This window comes from Mastigoproctus giganteus, chromosome 9, assembly GCF_048544385.1.
Source record: "Mastigoproctus giganteus isolate SK-2022 chromosome 9, ASM4854438v1, whole genome shotgun sequence".
Classification (NCBI taxonomy): domain Eukaryota; kingdom Metazoa; phylum Arthropoda; class Arachnida; order Uropygi; family Thelyphonidae; genus Mastigoproctus; species Mastigoproctus giganteus.
Genome location: NC_143583.1, coordinates 120,175,582 through 120,198,873, shown reverse-complemented (window position 1 = coordinate 120,198,873; position 23,292 = coordinate 120,175,582). Strand labels below are relative to the sequence as shown.

Below are 23,292 nucleotides of genomic sequence, written 5' to 3'. Positions count from 1 at the left end.
AATAATTAAGAAATATTTCTCTTGTTTTCATATTTTGATAACTGAAGTATCACAAACACTATTTGTGAATACTGTACAACCTTTCTCAATTGTTTGACGACTAGTATTCACCAGAAGAACAGCAACTGGGAAATTTTAGTATTATCAAGCCATTTGTGAAATATCAAAATAACAAGCTGATAAAAAGATTAATCGATACCAAAGAAAGACTGATTGAACTGTCTTCATATTTAAAATTGAAATTAAGTGCTAATTCAGTTCAATAAAGGCAGAATATCTATCACTTCATGAAATAGCAATGAAGATTTTCAACAATTAATACAGGGGTGTTGTATAGTCAACCAGCAGCTAGAATATCATGAAGATGGAATTATCTAGCCACCATAGCCCTCCCAATCACTTTACATATACAGGCTGGCCTCGATTAACACGATTAATTCGTCCCGTGAGCGCATTGCGCTAAACGGAAACGCATTAATCGAATATAATAATCAATAGGAAAAATTATAATTGGGCCTTGACCTTCTGGAATGTCCATAAAGAATTTTAAAAATACCTTTTTAACTGTATACAATGTAAAAGATAATGAAAATAATTATAGAATTAAATATGTATTGCATAAAACAGCGGTTCCCAAACTGTGGGCCGCGGAATATTTTAAATTTTTGAGGGAAACACAGCGATTCTCGGACACCGCGCAAAACTACTAGCTCGAGGTAGTTCACAGTTTCAACATTTCTTATTAAGTTGTTTGGACCTAACTACTAAACGGCACTGTTAGATATTTCTTTTGGTCTGGGTGCGCCGTGAAAAAATTACTGGGACACTAAGGGTGCCGTGAACCGAGAAAGTTTGGTAACCTCTGACATAAAATACACAATGAAGAAATGACTGTTGCGGAAATATTTGAACAGTGTTGACGTTCTCTTTTCATCAATCAATTTCCGATAGCCGACAATCTTCTCTGGGCCCTGGCGAAATAAATATCACAGAGAACCTCAAACAAAAGGTTTGAGGTTCTCTGCGATATGAAAGATTTCATCTAGTTCTTTGGCATTATCTCCTTCCTGGTAACATTTTCATCTGGCTCATTTAAAAATTTGAATTTTTAAATGCAAGTCTGCATTGACTTTATTAGCAGGTGACAAACAAGTAACACTTCTTCCGATGGAACACACTGAGGCGGGCAGCAGGCAAACGTTTGTTTATTGCCCGTCCCAGCCCAGCTTAACGTGCGATTCAAATCTTTTTCAACTATCGCATAAAAAAAAAAAAAAAAAAATGAAAAGATCGCGTTAATTGGAAATTTGCATCATGTAAAGCGAAAAGTGGTATATTTTTTTCAAATAGCGATAACTGAAAAACACGTTAATCGAACTCTCGTTATACAAGGCCTGGCTGTATCCCATAATATATTTGTGGGAGTTTTTGAAGCAGCACTTAAAACAGTCTTTCACCATGAACTGGTAATTTTCCTTGTGGACGAGTGCCCCCCCCCCCCCCCCAAGATCGCTGTAGATCATTTTAAAAATCTTGTAGATTCCATACTGTGTCATATTACTCCTGTCCTAATTGCACTTAGTGGCCAAACACCATACTGACTGACTTTTAGTAGGTGTTTCCCATTATTCTTTCTACAATCTATATGTTATTCTCAAATTATTTATCACTAAAAAGACAAGTGATTAAGATTAACACTCTGCACACTTTCTAAAACACCATGTGATGTTCCTTAAAAACAAAATTTATTATATATAAGTATTTGTTGTGTATGTGTGCACAAACATGCACACATGCACAAACAAACACACATGTGCACTTTCATTTTATATATATAAAAAAGAAGGGTACATACCTTCATCTTCAGCTTTATGAGCAAGCATTGGACCAGGGACACAGTCACCAATTGCATATATGCTGAGAAAAAAAACATACAAATATTTTAATAGTACATAATGATAAACACAGATTTAATGAAGTACAATATACAGAGATAAATGGCTTTTATGTTAGTGAACAAGTGGGTGAAAACCTCACCTTTCTCTGTCTCACTTTTCTTATCATTATTATTGGAAAAACAAAACTTCAGGGATGAATCAAATGCAAAATTAAAATTCAGTTGTCTAAATTCAATTCTGAACCATCATGGGGTAAATTTAAAAGCCAATATTAATACCTCTGCCAATCAATGTGGCATGATGGCAGTCCTATACGAGTAGGGAATAATTAGCAGCAGAGAATGTCACCTTCACGGTGATGGGCGCATCCCAATTAGTACAATGTAATGTTATTCAGTTTATTACAGTAGTCGGCATCCTCAGCAGAAATTCTCCACTGATGATGTGGCCAGCAGGCTAGATATCTGTCATGGTCACGCACCATGACAGATATCTAGCTCTGCCCTCATATATTAATGACCACATTCCATTGACTGGAAATTATGTCCACAGTTTTGCTAATGATAGCATATTACACTCCACCATACAGTTTGCAAAATTTTGCCATGCACAAACAGTTTCAACCTCTTGAATATCCTTAAACACCAATCTGCAGGTAATTCTCCAATGGGGTAAAGAAAAGTGTCATTTCTTATGAAAATGACTACTGCTGCTACACTCGCCTTCAATGACACTTGGGTTTCTAGAACAGATCAGATAACTCTATTAGGGATTACCCTGACTTCTAATCACTCTCTCTGTCGTGGCATAAGCACATCACAAATACTGCTTCCTCCACGTCCAGAAAACTGGGTTTTCTTTTTGTATCTTGGCATTACTTTTCTTCTAAACAAGATCTCACTCTGTACAAACCTTAAATCCATTCCTATCATGGAATACTGTTGCCGTATCCAAAGTCTCTCTCAAACTTCTAGGAGGGATGATCATTTAACTCAAAAACTGGTACAAGATTTTGTTTACTGTACGAACTTCTGATAACTGCTGCTAGACCAGAGCAGCAAAGCAACGTGCACAAAGTAGCGGAAGTGCTGTGGCTCGGGTGAGAATCAAAGGGAGTGATTCTCCAATGCATCACAGCCTAAAGAAATGTGCAACTTGTGAAATGTTTGCAGACCTTACTGGGATGGGATATGACATTGCCAAGGGGGATGTCTTTGTGTGCGCACAATGTAAGCAGTGAAGAAGATTAGGCACCAAATCAGCATTCTTCTGGGACTTTATGAGAGCTTGAAGGACAGTGCATATTTTTTTTTTTTTTTTTTTTTTTTATGTAAACCCCAAACACAAGAGATATCAGAACCAATAGTACTTAGTACCGTGCTTGGGTTGTAGGTTGAGAAGACGAAAGAAGATATTTGTTGACATTAGACTTGAACTTCTGCAGACTGTAATTTTCAGGAAATACGTATGAAGGAAGGTTGTTCCAGAAAACGGCAGTTGAATGAATAAACGAGGAAAATGAAAAGTTGGTTCTGTGAGTTTGAAGTTGGACAGTAAATGGATGATGGCTGGTGGTGGCACGTGTTAGGACTGTTTTGAAAGAGAGAGCGGGAATTATAGAAGCCAATTCAGAGGAACAGTGCCCATGGAAGTATCTGTAGAAGAGGCATGCAGCAGAAACAGTGCATCTATGAGAAAGCAAGTGGAGAGACTCTGTTAGAGATGAATAATTAATTAACCTAACTGCCCTCTTCTGAATGGAATCAAGAAGCCTGAGAGAGGTTTTGGGGGCACCACCCCAAATGTGGGAACAATATTCCATGGCAGGGCGGATTTGTGATTTATACAGAGTGAGCAGCTGTTTGGAAGAAAAGTAACGCCGAGAGCGAAAGAGAAAACCAAGTTTTTTAGATGCAGAGGAAGCAATATTTGTAATGTGCTTGTGCAAAGAGAGATTAGAAGTCAGGGTAATCCCCAAAAGAGATATATCATTTTGCCTAGAAATCGGAGTGTCAACAAAGATAAGCATAGGAGCCGAAGAATCCTTTTTGTGAGATATAAGACAAGACTGAGTTTTAGAAGGATTGAAATCAACTAAGTTGTCTTTGCTCCACTGGAGAATTACCTGGAGATTGGCATTTAAGGAATTGGTAGCAGATTTTCGAGAAGGTAAGCTGATTGAGTAGGACAAGGTTTCTTAAAATGGAAAGTGGAATGCAATGTGCTATCATCGGCAAAACTATAGATAGGATTTCCAGTCAATGGAAGAAGGTCATTAATATACAAGAGGAAAAGAGTGGGGGAAAGAAATGAAACTTGGGGGGAAACCAGAATTAGTGGAGAAGTTAGAAGACAGAGCCATCTACCATCACCCTCAGTGAGCAATCAGAGAGAAAACTGGATAACCAATTACAAAAAACAGTTGGCAAACCATAAGATGGAAGCTTGTTTAGAAGACCTTTATGCCAAACATGATCGAAAGCCTTTGAGATGTCAAGAGCTTTTCCATTGAATTAGTCCATAAATGGGTAACATAAGCCAGAATATCACCAGTGGATCGAAACTGATGGAATCCATACTGGCAATCGTTGAGAACATGGAAGGTTTCTAGGTGGTTTAAGAGTTGGCGGTTAATTGATTTCTTTATTACTTTAGAAAGAGTAGAAGTAATTAAAATGGGACGATAATTGGATGGAAGGGATTTGTCACCCTTTCTGGGAACTGGCTGGATATGAGCAAATTTCCAAGCAGAACGAAAAACACCTTTGGAATAAGAAAGTGAAAACAGGCGGCAAAGAACAGGAGTAAGTTCAGGAGCACAGGTTTTGAGAACAATTGGAGAAATACCATCCGGCCTTGGAGCTTTCTTAGCATCAAGATTTGTCAAAATCCTTCTGACATCCTTTTGACAGCAGACCACAGGAGGCATTGAATGGAGCATGTTGGAAATGCTGGGAGGTGTTTTACCAAGATCATTAATACAGGAGTTGGAAGGAAAATGAGATGCTAGCAGGTCAGCTTTATCCTTGGCCGAAGTGACTATAGAACCATCTGGTTTGGACAGAGGTGGGAGCAGAGATGGGCAAAAGTTGCAGCCAATAGCTTTTGCAAAGACCAGAATACTACCATTAGGGAAAGAAGCCAGTTTTCTACTCTTAGCCTGTTCAAACTCTAGTTTGGACTGATTAATAACTGCTTTACAATGGTTGCAAGCTTTGGTGTAGGCAGAAAATGAAACTGAAGAATCAGAAACAAGCCGATTACGGTATGCAACGTTTTTCTCTTGAACAGCCTTAACACATTTATTGGAAAACCAAGGTTTAGATAAAGGACGAGATTTTAAAGTGGAGTGTGGGATAAAGGATTCCATTCTTTCAAGAATAATTTCACTGACACAATCTGAGCAAACGTTGACATCAGTAGTTTTGAAACAGTAATCCAACCAAGGAAAAGAAGAAAAGAAATCTCGCAGGTCATCCCATTTTGCATTCTTGTAATGCCAAACAATATGAGGTTGGGAATAGCCATGAGATAAAGGGTCAATTGGAAAAGTTGTGAGCTGAGGTGCCTAAAGGACCACTCACTTTGACAGTGTACTTTGAAGGGTTGTTTGTGAGAAAAAGACCAAGCGTGTTGGCTGTATGGTTAGGATTGTCCGGTATTCTCGTAGGTAAATGAACAATTTGTGCAAGGTCATTAGTAATTGAAAAAACCTCGGCAACTCGACCAGCTGGGTCAGTGTGACCAGAAAACGGAAGCCAGCTGGAGTTAAATATGAACATTAAAATCACAAAGGAAAATTATCTCACTGTTAGGAAAGTTGGACTGGAGAAAGTCAAGTTGCAAAGAGAGGAAGTCAAAGAGCTCCAAGTGAATTGGGAGAACGGTAGAGACAGCAGATGAATTTGACACAATGAGGTAGAGAGATTTTAAGCCAGAGAAGATCGAAAAGAGGAGATTCCAAATTACCAAGTCTCTGACAGGGAATATCGGAACAGACATATGCACAAGTACCACCTTTGAGGCAAAAGGAATCATATAGCAAATAATTTGGGCAACTGACATGAGCAGTAGTTGAATCAACCGATAACTGAGATTCTGTCAGAAAAAGTACATTGGGTTTGGCAGACTGCAAGTGGAAATGGACATTGTTGAGATTAGAATTGAGACCACATATATTTGTGAAATGAATTAGGAAGTTTTTGGGAGGTTTAGATCTTTTCGCAGATAAGCCTACTCTATTAGTTTGACAAGTCATGGTGTATTCAATGGTAAGGGAAAGTGAGTGGTTCATGCTGTATGAAGTAATGAAATTTTTGGATATGGCATACACATGGTAAGAATATACCCAGATCCTTGACATAACGTGGCCTCGACAATGCCTGCCGAGGGCATTTTAAAAAATGATCAAGTATATTGCTTGTAATATTTGCGTTATATGCATTTATCTGGTCTAGTCATCACTCAGTAGCGTATTAGACCTCGTGCGTAACAGAAAGTTTACTTGAACATTGTATCATAATTAATTCAACCAACGCAGTTACATTTTTGAAGAGTTAATAATGGCCGATAAGAATGAAAAAGCAATGTCTGGGTGTAGTACGAAGACTTATAAATGTAAGAAAAATACTGAATTTGAAAATTAAATTAGACGTTTTGAAGCGAATCGATTCCAGTCAACGACAAGCAGATGTGTGCCATAATTTAGGACTTGCAAGTTTAACTGTAAGAACAATTATAAAAAAATAAAGAATTAATTTTAGCAGCGGGAAAGATAGCTCTTCCACTGCAAGCAACTAGGGCTAGGCCGGCTATTAGGATTGAAATGGAAAGACTAACAACTAATTTTATTGAAGATAATATCCAATGCAGAATTCAGTTAAGTTAAATATTATAAAAAAGAGAGAGAGAGAGAGAGAGAGAGAGAGAGAGAGAGAGAGAGATTAGCCAATATGATTATCTGAAGAAAACTCACCTAAAAAAAAAAAAAAAAAAAAATGCGGAACCATTTAAAACTGGTAAGGGCTGATTGAATAGATTTAAAATCCAGGGAGAAGCCGCAAGTGCAGATCAAGGAGCCGAAACTTTCAAAAAAAAACTTGTTATTGAAGAGGGGTATTCTGTTATACTTCTCAACAAGTTTTTAACATAGATGAAGCAGGACTTTTGTGGAAACGAATGCCTAAAAGAAGTCATATTGAAAGAAGAAAAAAAAACATGCCATGTAAAGAAGAAAAAAATATGCCAGGTTTCAAAGCGGTGAAGGATCGGTTGACTTTATTGTTGGGTAGTAATGTTGTGAGGGATTTAAAATTAATACCCCTTTTAGTTTATTTGAAAGAGGGTCAAAGTTCAACCCAAAATCGACACATTTTTCATGATTAAATTCGTCAATTAAATTAAATCAATTAAAATCAATTTAGATAAATTAAATTCATGATTTTAATTGAAATTTTAAGTTTAATTTTGATACATAAGTAGTTATCACATAATTATATATGTATGTAATGCAGAATATTTTATATGTACAAATATTTGAATATTAAATATTTTGACTGACATTTGTACATCTTTTCACTACCGTTTATTATTGATTAGGAAATATCCTATGGCACCGACAGCAACTCACAAATACATATGTTACCTTATGGGAATGCGGCACTCGCTTAGCACGGATTCACTTAGTGCTCTGTTTTTCCAGAATGAATTATCAGCGTTAAGCGGGGGTCACCTGTACTTGCATGCTAGGAGTATAGTAAATAAATTTGAGGTGCTAGTCAAGATATCAAAAGCAGATATTGTTGGGATATTAGAGATGAGATGACTGACACACAACGCACACACAATGCAGAATTGGAATTTGGGGAGTACAATGTGTACAGAAAGGTTATACAAGACAGGAAGGGGTTATGCTGTTACTTAAGAAACACAAAATCTAAGAAAGTGCATCCAATTGACATTAGTGGACAATGCAATGTTGAGTCAGCATGGCGTGACATAAGCACTGGGAAGGTGTGTGTGTTATAGACCTAATGAATCTGATGAGCATTGTGCAGAGAAATAGTGAGCCAGTAAAGCAGAATGTCTTATAATGGGGGATTTTAACTTTCCAGATATTGATTGGAACTTGTGAGTTGGTCACTCACACACTAGCAAAGACTTCTGTGGATTTCATGGATGACTGTTTTCTTCAGCAACATGTATGAGAGGCAACCAGAGGAAGTAATACTCTTGATCTGATTATCAGCAGTGCTTCTTCATGCATTAGGAATCTGCAGATAAAGGAACCACAGGTGGTAGTGATCAGTGTACTGATGTGGGATTTATTTAAAGATGTAACCACCTTCAGAGGTAAGGGACTTATTCCTTAGTTGATATTAAAAGCCCAGTATCAGAGGGTACTAGGCTTTTAATAAGGAATACTGTTCAAGGTTTAGGCCTAAATGGATATCAGATAAATTAAAGCGGCTCGTGGCAGAGAAGAAAAATGCATGAGATGCATATAAATTATCAGACACACAGAAGCCTATGGCAGATATCAGCTATCTGTAATCAAGTGACAAAGGAGGTTAGGCAGGAGAAGGCAGATTACAAGAAATTTTCGGCAAAGGATGGAAAGAAAAACAGCAAAGAGTTCTTTACTTATGTAAACTCTAGAGGGAAAGTGATGAATCAGATTGGTATACTTAACATAGATGGTTTGACTATTGATGATCATGCTCAGGTGGCTGATAAACTGAACGAGTATTTTGCATCTACACATGAGGAGTTATTCAAGGAGGGGAATGCCAGAAGTTAATCAAACTCTAACAGGGAGCTAAGTGATTTTGTAATAACTGAGAGCAAAGTGGAGGAGAAATTGTTGAAGTTAAACATAATGAAGACACCTGGGGTGGATGGGGTCTATCCAGTTATATTAAAGGAGGCAGCAAAGGAAGTAAGCAAACCCTTAGCCATAATTATGAAAGCTTCCTTGGACTCAGGGGAGGTCCCAATGGACTGGGGATGTGCAAATGTGTCCCCAATTCAAAACAGGGGGATCAAAGGGTGACATAGGTAATTACAGACCTGTTAGTCTAACTTCTGTTCCAGGGAAAATAACGGAGTCACTGGCTAAGGAAGTGATCCAGGACCATCTATAAAAAACTGGAGTTATAGTTCAGACACAGCATGAGTTTGTTAAGGGGAAGTCTTGTCTGACAAATTTGATTGGATACTATAAAAAAAAAGTTTTTGTTTATACTCCGGCATGACCACCAGGTCAATAAAGTTTACAATAAATCAATCAATACAAATTGTTAATCATATTTAGTAGTCAGAGTCTATATAACTGCAGTCCACTCAAAGAGCGTATGCTACTCACTCGCGCTCCTGACCACTTGGCTACTTCAAGCCAAAGGAATTGGATGCAAAGAATAATGTTGATATCATTATTCTTTGCATCCAATATCAAAGTCACAGTATCAAAGATTTTGATACTGTGACACATCAAAGACTACTGTACAAATTGGAGCAGTATGGCATTAAGGGCAAGTTGCTAGAATGGATAAAAGGATGGTTGAATGGGAGAAGACAGAGTGGTTATCAATGGACACTGCTCTTCATGGACTAATGTTATTAGTGGAGTCCCCAGGGCTTGGTGCATTGTTGTTTTTGGCATTTATCGATGATACTGGTGGTATATCAGGGTTAATGTCTAAGTTTGCAGACAATATTAAGGTTGGGGAAAAGTTGAGCAGATGGGCTGAGAGGTGGTAACTGAAGTTTAACATTTACAAATGTAAGGTACTGCATATGGGTAGCAGTAACCCCAGAGTAATGTATCAACTGGGTGGTGGTACTACACTCAGGGTAGTGGAGAATGAAAAGGACCTGGGGGTAATCTGCTGTCAGATATGAAGTTTTCTGAACAGTGCAAAAAGGCTGCAAGAATAGCTCTTGGTGTCTTTTCAAAGATATACAGGAATTTTGCTAGCAGGGATAAGGGGGTGATTGTCCCCTTGTATAAGGCGATGGTCAGGCCACACCTTGAGTACTGTATACAGGTCTGGAGGCCTCATTTTATGAAATATGAGGAGTGCTGGAACAAGTACAGAGAAGGGCAATGAGACTGGTGAGTGGAACAAAGGATCTATGAACTACATCTTATAATGGGAGATTTTAAGTTTCCAGATATTAATTAGAACTTATGGGATGGTTATACACTCAGTACCAGAACACTTCAAATTTCTGGATGTAACTGTTTTCTATATGCAAATTACTGAAGCAGAAAGAGAAGATTCTTAATGTATGAAGAGTCACTGCAGCTAATTAGATACATTTGATGTAATAATCAATGGTGATGTGTGATTTATTTAAAGATATAACTAATGTAAAGGTTAAAGCAAAGAGATTTTGCTTTTGCAAAATCTCTTGTTGCTTATATATGTGATTTTAGACAGTTTAAATTCTTTTCAGCAAAACCAACTATAGAAGTTAAGCTTTTTATACCAAATAAGAAATACTGTTCAGGGTTAAGACATAAATGGATATTCTGCACATATATTCACCCATGAAGTTTTTAGGGATGGTGGTACCACAAAGAAATCTAACTGGAAGTTATATGATTGAGAGGAAGTAGAAGAGAAAAACTGTTGAACCTAAAATTAAATAGGGCACGTGAAGCTCAGGGAATATACTCGATTATATTAAAATCAGCAACAAAAGAGATAAGCAAGCCTTTAGTTCTAATTACGAAAGCATCCTTGGATTTGGGGGGGGGGAATCAAAGGGTGAAATGAATAATTACAGACCTGTAAACTAGACTCCCAATCCAGGAAACTAATGGAATCAAATGAAAAAAAAAATAATAAAAATAAAATGGAATGCAGGCTCATATTCACATGAACACAGTTATGTGGCAATCACAGCATGGATTTGTTACTAGTTTGATCAGCTACTATGACAGCATCACAAAGGAATTGGATACAGAAAGTAATTTTGATATCATATACTTCGATTTTAGTAAAGCTTTTGATACTGTTGCATATGAATGTTTGCTGTACAAATTGGAGCTTAGTTAGGGGGCAGGTCACTTGCCTAATGCCATACTGTTCCAATTTGTACGGCAGTCTTGCATGTAGAACAGCATCACAAGCTTTACTGAAATCTAAATATATGATGTCAAGATTATTTTTCACATCCGGCTCCTTTGTTACTGTGTCACAATAGCTAATCAGACTGGTCACACAACATCTCCCCTTAACTAATCCATGCTGTGATTGCCATATAACAGCATTACTTCTTTAACTAGTGACTCCATTATTTTTTTTTTTCTAGAACAGAGGTCAAGCTTAGTCTGTAATTATTCACTTCACCCTTTGATCCTTCTTCGTGAATGGGGAGAGTTCTCTACAGATTGTATATCTCTAATCTGTAGAGAACTTTCCTGAATTCAAGGATATTCTCATAATTATGGCCAAAGGTTTGCTTACTTCTTTTATTGTTTCTTTTCAAACTGGATAGATTCCATCAGTTCCAGCTTTGTTAATAACTTTTAGTTTCAAAAATTTCTCTTCCATTCATCTCTCTCTCAGCTACCATAAAATCAAAAATTTCTGGTAGCCCTATCTCTTAAAAACTTCAGATGTGAATGAAGATGCAGCAACCTGTAAAGGATTATCGATAGTTTTTCCAGTTATATCCAGTGGACCAATGTGTCTCATCCATTTTCTTTGCATTCTTAACCAAAGACTTCTCAATTTGTCTTTCTTTGCCTTTTTCCCCACTTAGTGATCTGGTTGCAGACTAGTTTTACTTACTGTAGTTTTTATATCGTCTGATAATTTATAATCATTCCAGGCATTTTAATATTCTTTCACTCATCCCATCAGTTCATCTGACATCCAATCCATATGTTGTAAATCTCGAAGAATGTCTCTAAATTAGTATAAAAGGATTAGTAGTTTCTCCAATTACTTGCCTGAATGCTGCCCATTTTGAGTTTGCAGTTGGTTCCATTGAAAAAATTTAAAAACTGTCTAGGATCATGCATAAATTTCAAAAATAATCCTTAAAATTTCACATCATATACATTTTTATGTATACCAGTGTTTGTGTTTACCCATAATGTGTGCATGGTTCACAACGAAAACTCAAAAAAAAGAAAATCTAGAGTATTACTAAATGTGCATATTCTTTGTACTTTTATTGAAAGATTGGTGATCAGTACATACATGCTGTATTACTTGCATCACAAATCTGAGGCTAAATGGGAAAAATTAAAAGAATGCATTTTGCTATTCCTATGGTGCAGTGGTTTTCAACTGGGGTGCCGCATTGACATTCCAGGGGTGCCATGTATTTTGGGTTTAAGTTACTTAAACTTATTTTTTTAAATTTCATTATAAAAAGTTGTACAGTATCTTTTTAATTTTGTGGTGATGTAAAATTGATGTTTATTTAGTACTTCTATTTAAAGAATAAAATTATTATGTATATAATTTGTATTATGAATTGTAATTTTGTTTATAGCTATATTATTGTAATAAATATCATATATCATATTTAAAATTTTTTTTTTTATATATTTATATAATGAGTAATATGGAAAGAAAGTTAATAAATTGCAACAAACTGTAACTAATACTTATGGGCCAATGCACTTGCAACAGCAATGATGCATTACGACCATGATGTATATAAAATACACTGAGTGATCGATGAATTATGACAACCCCCTATGAAAACAATGCGACCTGATGACCACATGAGGTACGGGAGTGCGGAATTAGTCGACCCACGTAGCACAGATAAGGTGTCAGTAGTTCAGTAGATAGTAAAATTCCAAGCGTGATGGGTAAAAGGAAGGATTTGTTGGACTTTGATAAAGGACAGATTGTGGGTACTTGATGAGCTGGGTGCCTCAATTTCCCAAACAGCTGAACTGGTGGGGTGTTTGAGAGCTGCCGTAGTTAAAGTGTGTCAGGACTGGCATCAAAATGATCAAACAACGACCCAATGGCAAAACTGAAAAGGTCAGTGAAAGGTTGATGTTAGAGGTGAGCGCTAGGTCCGATGACTTGTACAGGTGAACAGGCACACTGTTGAAGAGATGACTACCCAATACATTATGGGCCAATCCGGAACAATATCTGCTATGACCATGTGTCACACGCTCGCACATATGGACTATACCAGCAGACAACCCCCTATGGCATCCTCTCCTAACCAAGGTTCATAGGCATAAAAGACTCGCCCGGTGCAAAGAGAATGCAAGTTGGACGTTAATAGACTGGAAGGTGTGCTGGTTGGATGAGTCACGTTATTTACTCAACACTATGGATGGTCATATACGGATTTGGTGTCAACAACATGAGGCACTTGATCCATCATGCATGGTATCAAAAGTGCGGACCACTGGAGGCGGTTGTATGGTGTGGGGAATGTTTCACTGGCAGGAACTTGGACCCCTGGTGCATGTGGAACAACGTATCAGTGGTCTCCGCTATCGTCAACTGTTTGCTGACTGTGTACACTCCATATGTTACACTTTTTCCCAAATGGTGATGGTGTCTTCCAAGATGACAATGTGCTGAGCCATTGGGCACTTGTTATGTAGGAATGGTTTGAGGAACACAGTTCTGACTTCCAGCATATCAATTGGCCTCCAAACTTGGCTGATATCAATCCCATAGAGCACTTGTGGGACAACACTATGGAAAGGCATATCAAGCATCTGGATACACCAATCACCTCCATATCTGCATTGATGACCGCATTAAACACAGCTTGATTGGCTATACCTCCCGAACACTTCGGACAGCTTGTTGAATCAATGCCACATTAGATAGCTGCTGCACTGAGGGCAAAAGGAGGATCGACGAAGTATTAGGTAGGTGGTCATAATTCAGTGATCACTCAGTGTATGTTGTATATGGCAGTTAATATTGAAGACAATTCAAGAAGACAATACCAAGATAGATTTATAGAAAACATAAGAGATAACGTAAGGTTAGTAGAAAGAAGAAAAAAAGTATACAAATATATATGTGTATTTATAAAATAAAAATATAATATATATATTTCTTTTTGAGTTAACATAATTTTAATTGATTGGCTAATTACCACTTCCATCACAAAGGATTCCCCACGTACAGATTAACTCTCACTAGAGGGATTTGCATTTCTTTCATGATGACTATTGTTGTTATTATATCACGTCTTGGATATGGTAGATATGCATTATTCTTATTTTAATTAATAAATTACATTCTCTGTCTGGTCAATAATGTTCAATATGTGCTTTCATTAATACTTTATATTGTCTTTTGATTCTAAATTTTTAATACCTTTTATTGGTTTAGATTCAAATTACTTAACCTCTAACTTTATTATTATTATTTCTTATAACTTAGCAGATATTGATCATTACAGAAACAGAGAACTCCTTGTCATTTTGTCTTCAGTCTGGGTGATTGGCCCCAGATGAAGTTACCTAGATTGTGGGTAAATAGCGATGAGTTGTGTATATATTTTAATTTATATCCTCTTCTATTTTTTTTTTTTTTTTTTTTGTATATATATTTTTTTATTCTTTCTACTAACCTTACATTATCCCTTGCATTTTCTATAAATCTATCTTGGTGTTATCTTCTTGAATTGTCTTCAATATTAATTGCTATATACAAGAAAATTGAGTAGGGGTGCCACAAAATAAAATAAATTACTTAGGGGTGTTGTTATTAAAAAAAAGGTCAAAAACCACTGCTATGGTGTGTTGAGAACCACATCACATTGACAGTTACAATTTCTGCATGAAAAAAAAAACTGGGATGTCCAGAAAAAACAAGGGCAGCATTAAATATCCTAACACAACATCTGCAATAAGGCCTGTTCCACATAATGTAGACCCACTACCAAATCAGATCCTCTAAAATAATGGGATAAAGGAAGTAGTGATTGATATAGAGCATTACTGATTCTTGTGTTGCAAACTTTGTTGGACCATCCACTTAAACACATTTGGACTTGCAACAAGAACATTATAATGCAGTGCACTTAATTCAGAAAGAAGAGTTGAATTAGTGCAGGAACTAAATTAGAGTTGATTTAGAGTTGTTAGGGTTTAGTACAGTACATTAAAAATTTCACAAAGTGTTTTGAAAATATTTCTTTAAGGAAAGATGGTAGATGGTTCTATAAAGATATTAGTGGTTTTCTGAATGAACTGGGCATCGAGCACAATCCTAACGAATGGCGCACATACTTATCAATGCCTCAAAATTAAGTTTAAAAGGTCTTTTGCCACACAATGGATTTGCATTCCCGTCACTTCCTCTACTTCATGTTGCTAGAGAGAAACATGAAAGTACATTCAAGATCCTGATTGCAATAAAATACCATGACTTTTCTTAGAATATCTCTGGTGATCTTAAGGTTACCAGGTAGAAGTAATATAAAATATGCTCCACAGGTTGAATCAAGGTTCTTGATTCAACCTGTGGAGGCCTGAACTTTGTTAAGGCTACAGCTAAAGATGGAAGTGGATCCTGCTACGTAAGGGAAGTGTTTCCCTATTTAACAGATAAAGCTAAAAGAAGGAATTTTCAACAGGCCTCAAATAAAAGAAGCTACTCAAAGATGATGTATTTGAAACAAACCTAGAGGATACCTTCGCCTGTCTGTATAGCTGCTCATTATACTCACATTCATTCATTTGGTCTATACCATACTCCTCTCATTTTTTGTAGCTCAAAACAAAGAGATTTAACAATGTTGTGGAGATTCCAGCAATTCATAGAAAATACTAAAAGTATTTCCTATGAATGTTTTCAACAATGGCAGAATTTTTGGACTCAGTTTATTGAGTCCCAAAGGAGTACTTTTTTAAAGGGAATCTGATGCAATAGGTAAATTCAACAAATTTTTGTTTTTAAATGCAACCCATTGGATGGCACTCAAGTTAAAAAAAAAAAAAAGTGAATTTTGAGAATGCATGCATTTATATAAAAAAATCATTTTAACTTACTTAGGAATATTTGTCTGAAAACGAGAGTTCACTTTTATTTGTCCTCTCTCATCTTTCTGAACGTTAACATTTTCAAGTCCTAAATCATTTGTATATGGTCTTCTTCCCACACAAACTAACAGAATATCACATTCCATCTGCAGGGAAAGTTAAAAAAAAACAAAAAAAAAAAAAAAAAAAACAATTTCATATTTCATTGATATAAAGTGTTCATTAACATTCATCAACATTAATGGTGCTACAATAAGTTAAACATGTTATACAAACTGTACACAAACCACTAATGCATTAATAATAGTAGTTGTTAACCCTTCAATAAAGTCATTAAATTCTGACATGAAGAACTTATAAATAATAATAATATATATATATATATATATAGAGAGAGATTTTTATCTCCAGCCAATGCAACTCTTAGCAGTGAAACATTAAAATAACATAACCACAGTTGTAGTAGTAGTGGCATGTGATGCAAGAAAGCAAATGTATGAGCTCATGCAGCATCAGCCAAAAAAAAAAAAAAATATATCACACCATTCCCTCCAAATGCCTGTCCAGTTCCTCCTTAAATTTATTTTACCTACCAACCTCCACAACGACAGATGGAAGTTTGTTCCAGCAATTAACCACCCGCTGGCTAAAGGCAAATTTCTGCACATCTATTCTACATCTGTCTTTCCTCAATTTGAATTTATGCCTTCTTAAGTTTGTAATCTGAACAAGTGGAAGAATCCCATCAGAATTCAGCGTACTCAACCCATTCAAGGCCTTATACACCTCAATCAGATCACCTTGAAGGTGCCTAGTCTCCAGCTGCTGCAATTTGCAGAACTTAAGAGGATCCCTTCATTTCCCTCACCAATCTTGTTGCCCTTCTCTGTACATGCTCAAGCCAATCTACATCTTTCCTAAAATGAGGCCCCCAGACCTGTACGCAGTACTCAAGGTGTGGCCTGACCATTGCCTTATACAAAGGGACAATCACCTACTTTTCCCTGCTAGCAAAATTCCTGTATATCATTGACAAACCCTCATGACCTGCCCTGGCAGCCTGTCTGTATTGCTCAGAAAACTTCATATCTGACTGCACAATTACTCCCAGGTCTTTTTCATTTTCTACCACCTTAAGTGTAGTTCCACATTGTTGGTACATTTCTCTGAGGTTACTTCTACCCATATGCAGTACTTTGCATTTGTCAATGTTAGACTTCAGTTGTCACTTCTCAGCCCATCTGCTCAAATTTTCTAGATCCTGTTGCAGTAGCACACTGCCATTACTGTCATTAACAATCCTGCCAACCTTTGTATCATCTGCAGATTTGGACATTAAGCCTGATATACCTTCATCAATATCATTGATAAATATACAAAACAACAGTGGACCCAACAACAAACCCTGTGGGACTCCACTAATAACATTAGTCCACAAAGAGTAGCACCCATTGATTACCACCATCTTGTCTTCTCCCACTCAACCATCCTTTTATCCATTGTAGCAACTTACCTTTAATACCATTCTGCTCCAATTTGTACAGTTGTCTTCCATGCACAACAGTGTCAAAAGCTTTCCTGAAATCCAAGTATATGATATCAAAATTATTTTTTGCATCCAATTCCTTTGTAACCACATCATAATACCCAATCAAATTTGTCAGACAAGTAAAAAAAAGTAAAGTGCAGCCATTATCAACCCACTGCAGGGTGGAAGCCTCCCCAACAATTCATGCTGAGGGAAATGGACCATAATCTGCCACGTTGGTCCAGTGCGGGTTGGCAGATCGACCGTATTCAGCAGTCAGGGGCTTGAACCCCGGTCTATTCAAAGAGCGTGTGCTACTGCACTCCCGCTCCTGCCCACTCGGCTTTCCCTTAACAAACCCATGCTGTGTCTGAATTATTGCTGCAGTCTTGTCTAGATGATCCTGCAATGCATCTTTTTTATTATTATTTTAAATTTTGTTACCCAGTGGTTTGTGCTTGCCAACTTTTACATAAAAATTGGCAACACCTTGAGTACTGTGTACAGGTCTGGAGGCCTCATTTTAGGAAGGATGTAGAGTTGCTATCAATCTTGTTGCTCCAATCTTGAGGAGCAACAATCTTGTTGCTCCTCTCTGCACAAGTACAGAGAGGAGCAACAAGATTGTTGAGAGGAACAAAGGGGTATACTTACAAAGAAAGGCTTAAGTTCTGCAAGTTGCAGCATCTGGAGATTAGGCACCTGCAAAGTGATCTGACTGAGGTGGTTTGAGCAGGTTTGAGTTGTGGGATACTTCCACTTGTTCATATTAAGAACCTAAGGGGGCATAGATTCAATTTGAGGAAAGACAGTTGTAGAATAAATGTGCAGAAGTTTGCCTTTATCCAGCGGGTAGTTGATTGCTGGAACAGATTTGCATCTGTTGTTGTGGAAGTTGATAGCTCAAATTTATTTAAAGCTGAAGTAGATAAACATTTGGAGTGACTGGATGGGTGAAATGGGAAGGGTTTTTTTTTTTTTTTTTGTTTATGCTGTTTAAGCATGCTTTCTTGCATCATATTCCTCAACTAATACTAAAGGGTGACAAGTAATTACAGACCTGTTACTTTAACTTCTGGTCAGAGAAAAATAATAGTGTCACTGGTTAAAGAAGCATTGCAGGAGCATCTAGACAAGTCTGCAGTAATAATTCAGACACAGCATAGGTTTCTTAAGATGAAGTCTTGTCTGACCAATATGACTGGATACGATGATGTGGTCACATGTATTATTGGCAAACTTTGACATCATACTATGACGTTGAAGTTTGAAGATGATACAAAGGTTGGTAGGGTTGTTAATGACAGTAATGACAGTATGCTACTGCAACAGGATCTGGAAATGTTGGGCAGATGGGCTGAGAAGTGACAACTGAAGTTTAACATTAACAAATGCAAAGAACTGAATATGGGTAACAGTAACCCCCAGAGAAATGTAACTGTGTGGTATTACACTCAGGGTAGTGAAGAATGAAAGAGACCTGTGGGTAATTGTGCAGTCAGATATGAGTTTTCTGAGCAGTGCAAAAAGGCTCCAAGAGTAGCTCATTAAGTCTTGTCAATGATATATAGGAATTTTGCTAGTAGGGATAAGGAGGTGAATATCACCTTGTATAAGACAATGGTCAGGCCACACCTTGAGTAGTGTGTACAGTTCTGGAAGCCTTATTTTAGGAAGGATGTATATTTGCTAGAATGTGTACAGAGAAGGGCAACAAGATTGGTGAGGGGGAACAAAGCTCTTACTAATAGGGCTTAAGTTTTGTAAATTTCAGCGCCTGGACACTAGGCACCTGCAAGGTGATCTGGGTGAGGTGTATAAGGCTTTGAATGAATTGAGTGGGCTCAATGCTGATGGACTCAGATTACGAATCTGAGGAGGCATAAACTGAAATTGAGGAAAGACAGTTGTCGAATATGTGCGGAAATTTGCCTCTAGTCAGTGGGTAGATGATTGCTGGAAAAAAAAACTTCCATCGTGGATGTTGACAGCTTAAATAAATTCAAGAAAGAACTGGACAAACTTTTGGACTGAATGGATTTTTTTTTTTTTTTTTTTTTTGGCTGATGCAAAGCTTATATCAGCTTTATCTGATATAACCTTGCTATCTTGCATCATATGCCTCTACTAATGTTGATCTTTCTTTATCTTCCAACTGACGACTGCGTAATCACTACCAGACAATGGATTTTGTATTTTAAGCCTTGTAATGTCATGTAATTCATTAGTAATGATGAGGTCAACAATATTATCACCACTAGTACTTTCTCTAACATGCTGGTACAAATAATAATCACAGTGCAGATTAAGGTATGGGCTAACAGGGCACTCACCATGACACCATTCTTACAGGGGTGCCAGAAGCTGAAAAGCAAGAGAAGGATTTTTTTTTTTACAAAAACTAAGCCTAACACAATCTGCAGCCATAAAGTAACATTCTGGCATATCAAACATTACATGATATTCTTTGGAAGTGTTGAAATTATTGCCTCTAAACATTTTTTTTTTTTCTTTTTCAAACACACAATATCGAACTTCTGCCGTTATGTTAGATAAGAAGAAAAGTTCACCTTTGTTTCTTAGGAAAGATGAAGCATGTTTGGTCGAGATGGCCTCTCCTGCGAACAGATTATGGCTGACACATGCTGAAACCCCACGTTCCAGAGATAACAGAGTGCTGATTATTGGGTTTCACCTCACATGGCATTCTCGGAAGTGAATAAGATTTCTGCTGTATAGCTCCGTAAGCTGCTGCATTTGGGCAGTCTATTTGTGGCAATGCACAAGAATACATCAGTTTTTGTGACTTCATATTAGTGTGTTTATCAGTCAGTTGAGTAATCTGTGTGTGGAGGTGCACAAGGACACATTGCAGATTACCTGACTTAACATTAGTGCACTACTAGTAGGCTCACTAAAGAGAAGTATTCTTCATAATTCTTCTGGTTTCTAGTGCTTCTGACGTTTATCTTTCAATATATTTCAAGTACTCTTTTATTTTCAGATCAATCATTAGTTAAAATTTATCATGTTAGGCCCTGTCCTTGATCTTGGGGAAACAGATTGTTGCCATGTTGGCATGTCAAGAGATCTTGCACTTCTCAGGAAGTGAATAATAAACTAAATTACTAATAAACTATATTAACTACTGACTCTTCCAGTGCAAATGCAATCATCTGCAAAGATTGTTCTAAACAGTTTATTTGGCTTTTAGGAGCATTAGCAACTAAGGCCATATTGCTCCGTGCGGTGGTCATTCCCTGACCTTTCCGCATCCTCCGTATTTGGTGGGCATGGGCTAGAACCCCGGTCTAATCAAGAAGTGTGTGCTACGCACTGCTGCTCCTGCCCACCTGGCTTGGAGGCACTGTTCTTAACAGACAAACTGATTTTGTACTTTTCATTGTTGTGGTGCTGCAGCTGTAGGCAAACACAGTGTCCATAAATGAAGTTTCCAATTTTGATATTTTTTTTTATTCAGAATTACTTCACACTACACGCATAAAACACATACCAGCTGAAAGATCAATTCAATAAATTTTATTAAAATTGGCATTTGACTGCTGGTTTTGCATTCTACCCGCTACACAGCATTACATTCGCCAGAATGGCAATCATCTGCCTGTCGGGACGAGTGAATTGACACAATTTACGTATCTGGGGCAGTGAAAATCCCCATGAGTTTTTTTTAACATGAAAGGGACAGTCTTAAAGTTAACGTTTTTGCCACAATGTCTCGAGAAAAGCTGTACAGGCAGTTCTTCATCGAACCAACAGTAACAGGGTTCGTCTACTTGGAAATGGTTAATGTCACAGCTGCAGGAGGACATTACAGATGTGATTTATCAGCAAGACTGTGCCCCTCCACATTTTCATAATGAAGTGAAGTCGTACCTAAACGAACATCTTCCTCAGCACTGGATTGGGTGTGGAGGCCATACAAAATGGCCTCTGAGGTCGCCTGATCTGATGCCAAATGGATTTCTTTTTGTAGGGTTATGTGAAGGACAATGTGTACACTCCTCCACTACCAACAACACTTGCAGGAGCTGAAGATATGGATCACAGAGGCCCTTGGTAAAACTGATCACAAAATGAAGCACAGCATGTGGTAGGAGATTTTTATTGCCATGTTATCGCTCAAGTTACTCGTGGTGCCCACATTGAACTTTACCAATGACTTTATGTACCTTCTTAAAACTTATTGAATTGATCTTTCAGCTGGTATGTGTTTCATGAGTGTAGCTTGAAGTAATTCTGAATAAAAAAAAATATCAAAATCAGAAACATCATTTTTGGACACACTGCCTTTGTTTATGTTACAACGTTGTTTATCAAAAAGTAGGCTGCTATATGTTCTACTTGGTTTGTTTCCAATTATGATTTTTTTCTCTATAGGTTAGATATTAAAAATTATCAACATCGCTTCAAAATGTTATCTCAAAAAATTATCAGGATTTTCAAACCGTAAATCCTGATAATTGCAAAAGCCTCAGCATCTTGACCAGCCGGGTCGGTGTGACTAGAAAACGGAAGCCAGCTGGAGTTGTGAACATTAAAATCACCAAGGAAAATTACCTCATTGGCTCCAAGTGATTAGTGGAGCTGGGAGAACGGTAGAGACAACAGATGAATTTGGCACAATGAGGTAGAGAGATTTTAAGCCAGAGAAGATCGAAAAGAGGAGATTTCAAATTACCAAGTCTCTGACAGGGAATATCGGAACGGACATATGCACAAGTACCACCTTTGAGGCGAAAGGAATCATACAGCACACAATTTGGGCAACTGAGATGAACAGTATTTGAATCAACCGATAACTGAGATTCTGTCAGAAAAAGTACATGGGTTTGGCAGACTGCAAGTGATTGTACGAAAAATCATTAGTGAAGTGTGCAACCAATGCTACCATTATGAGTGTTATGGGAAGGGGTAAAAAGAAAATCGAATTATGTATAATTGCATCTTTTTACTATTAATGCTATTTATTAAGAAATACTCTATATAAAAAATTTAATGATTTTTTTTATGCTGGAATACTCTTCCAGCTACAATTTTATTTTTCTCTATCATTTTATAATAATTTAATACATTAGTATTTAAGTAGACCAGCAAAACGTTTATTCTAACTATACCTCTTCTTTTTTGCTAGAGTCCTTCACTTGTTCTGTGCTCACTGTTATTTTTTCACCAATCTGAGTGGCTCCCGTAACCTTTGTATTTAATTTAATTTTGAGTCCTTGTTTGGTCAATATTCTTTGAAAAGATTTGGCAATTTCCATATCAATTCCTAGACCACCTATATGTCCTAAAAATTCTACTGCAGTAACTTCTGCACCCAAACGTGACCACACTGAACCCTGTAAAAAAATGGATTCATAATGATATAAAGCTAAAAGAGTAACATAGAAAAAATAATGAAATTAGATGTCATCAATGATGAAATTCCACTGACAAAATCATTAAAAAAAAAAAAAAAAAGTTCAAAAATCATCAAAAATTGGTCTGTTACTGATACATGTGATACAAAGGATGAATACAAAAAATTAAAATATTGATATCAGTGAATACTGACAATAAAACGTAATAGTTTTCTACACAGCTAAGAAATCACATACTTATCATGAAACATACTTACAATGCTGTGTACTTGCTTTTTTTAATTATACCTGAAAATTAGCTATTCTAATTCACTAGCTATTCACTGCATAGAAAACACTACAATATCTTATAAAACAAACAAAGAAAAAAAAATTTTGTTGTTTACTTTGTAAGCTATTCACACCAAAAAGATATTAACAAAAAATTTGCAAGTTACTCACACTTGCATATTAATATGATACCCGGATTGAATTCTTGTCTATGCC

At 36.9% G+C, this 23,292-nt stretch overlaps 1 protein-coding gene across 1 annotated transcript in view; it reads right to left on the bottom strand.

Moving 5' to 3' along the window:
- Positions 1-23,292, bottom strand: part of LOC150080682 (dihydrolipoyl dehydrogenase, mitochondrial) — a 222,593-nt gene that overhangs the window by 65,179 nt on the left and 134,122 nt on the right. Inside the window, exons 8-10 of the mRNA XM_090381792.1 lie at positions 22,561-22,785; positions 15,907-16,043; positions 1,856-1,917 (exon numbers count right to left, since the gene is read on the bottom strand). Coding sequence (XP_090237918.1) covers positions 1,856-1,917; positions 15,907-16,043; positions 22,561-22,785 — 424 coding nt within the window. The remainder of the gene's footprint in view (positions 1-1,855; positions 1,918-15,906; positions 16,044-22,560; positions 22,786-23,292) is intronic.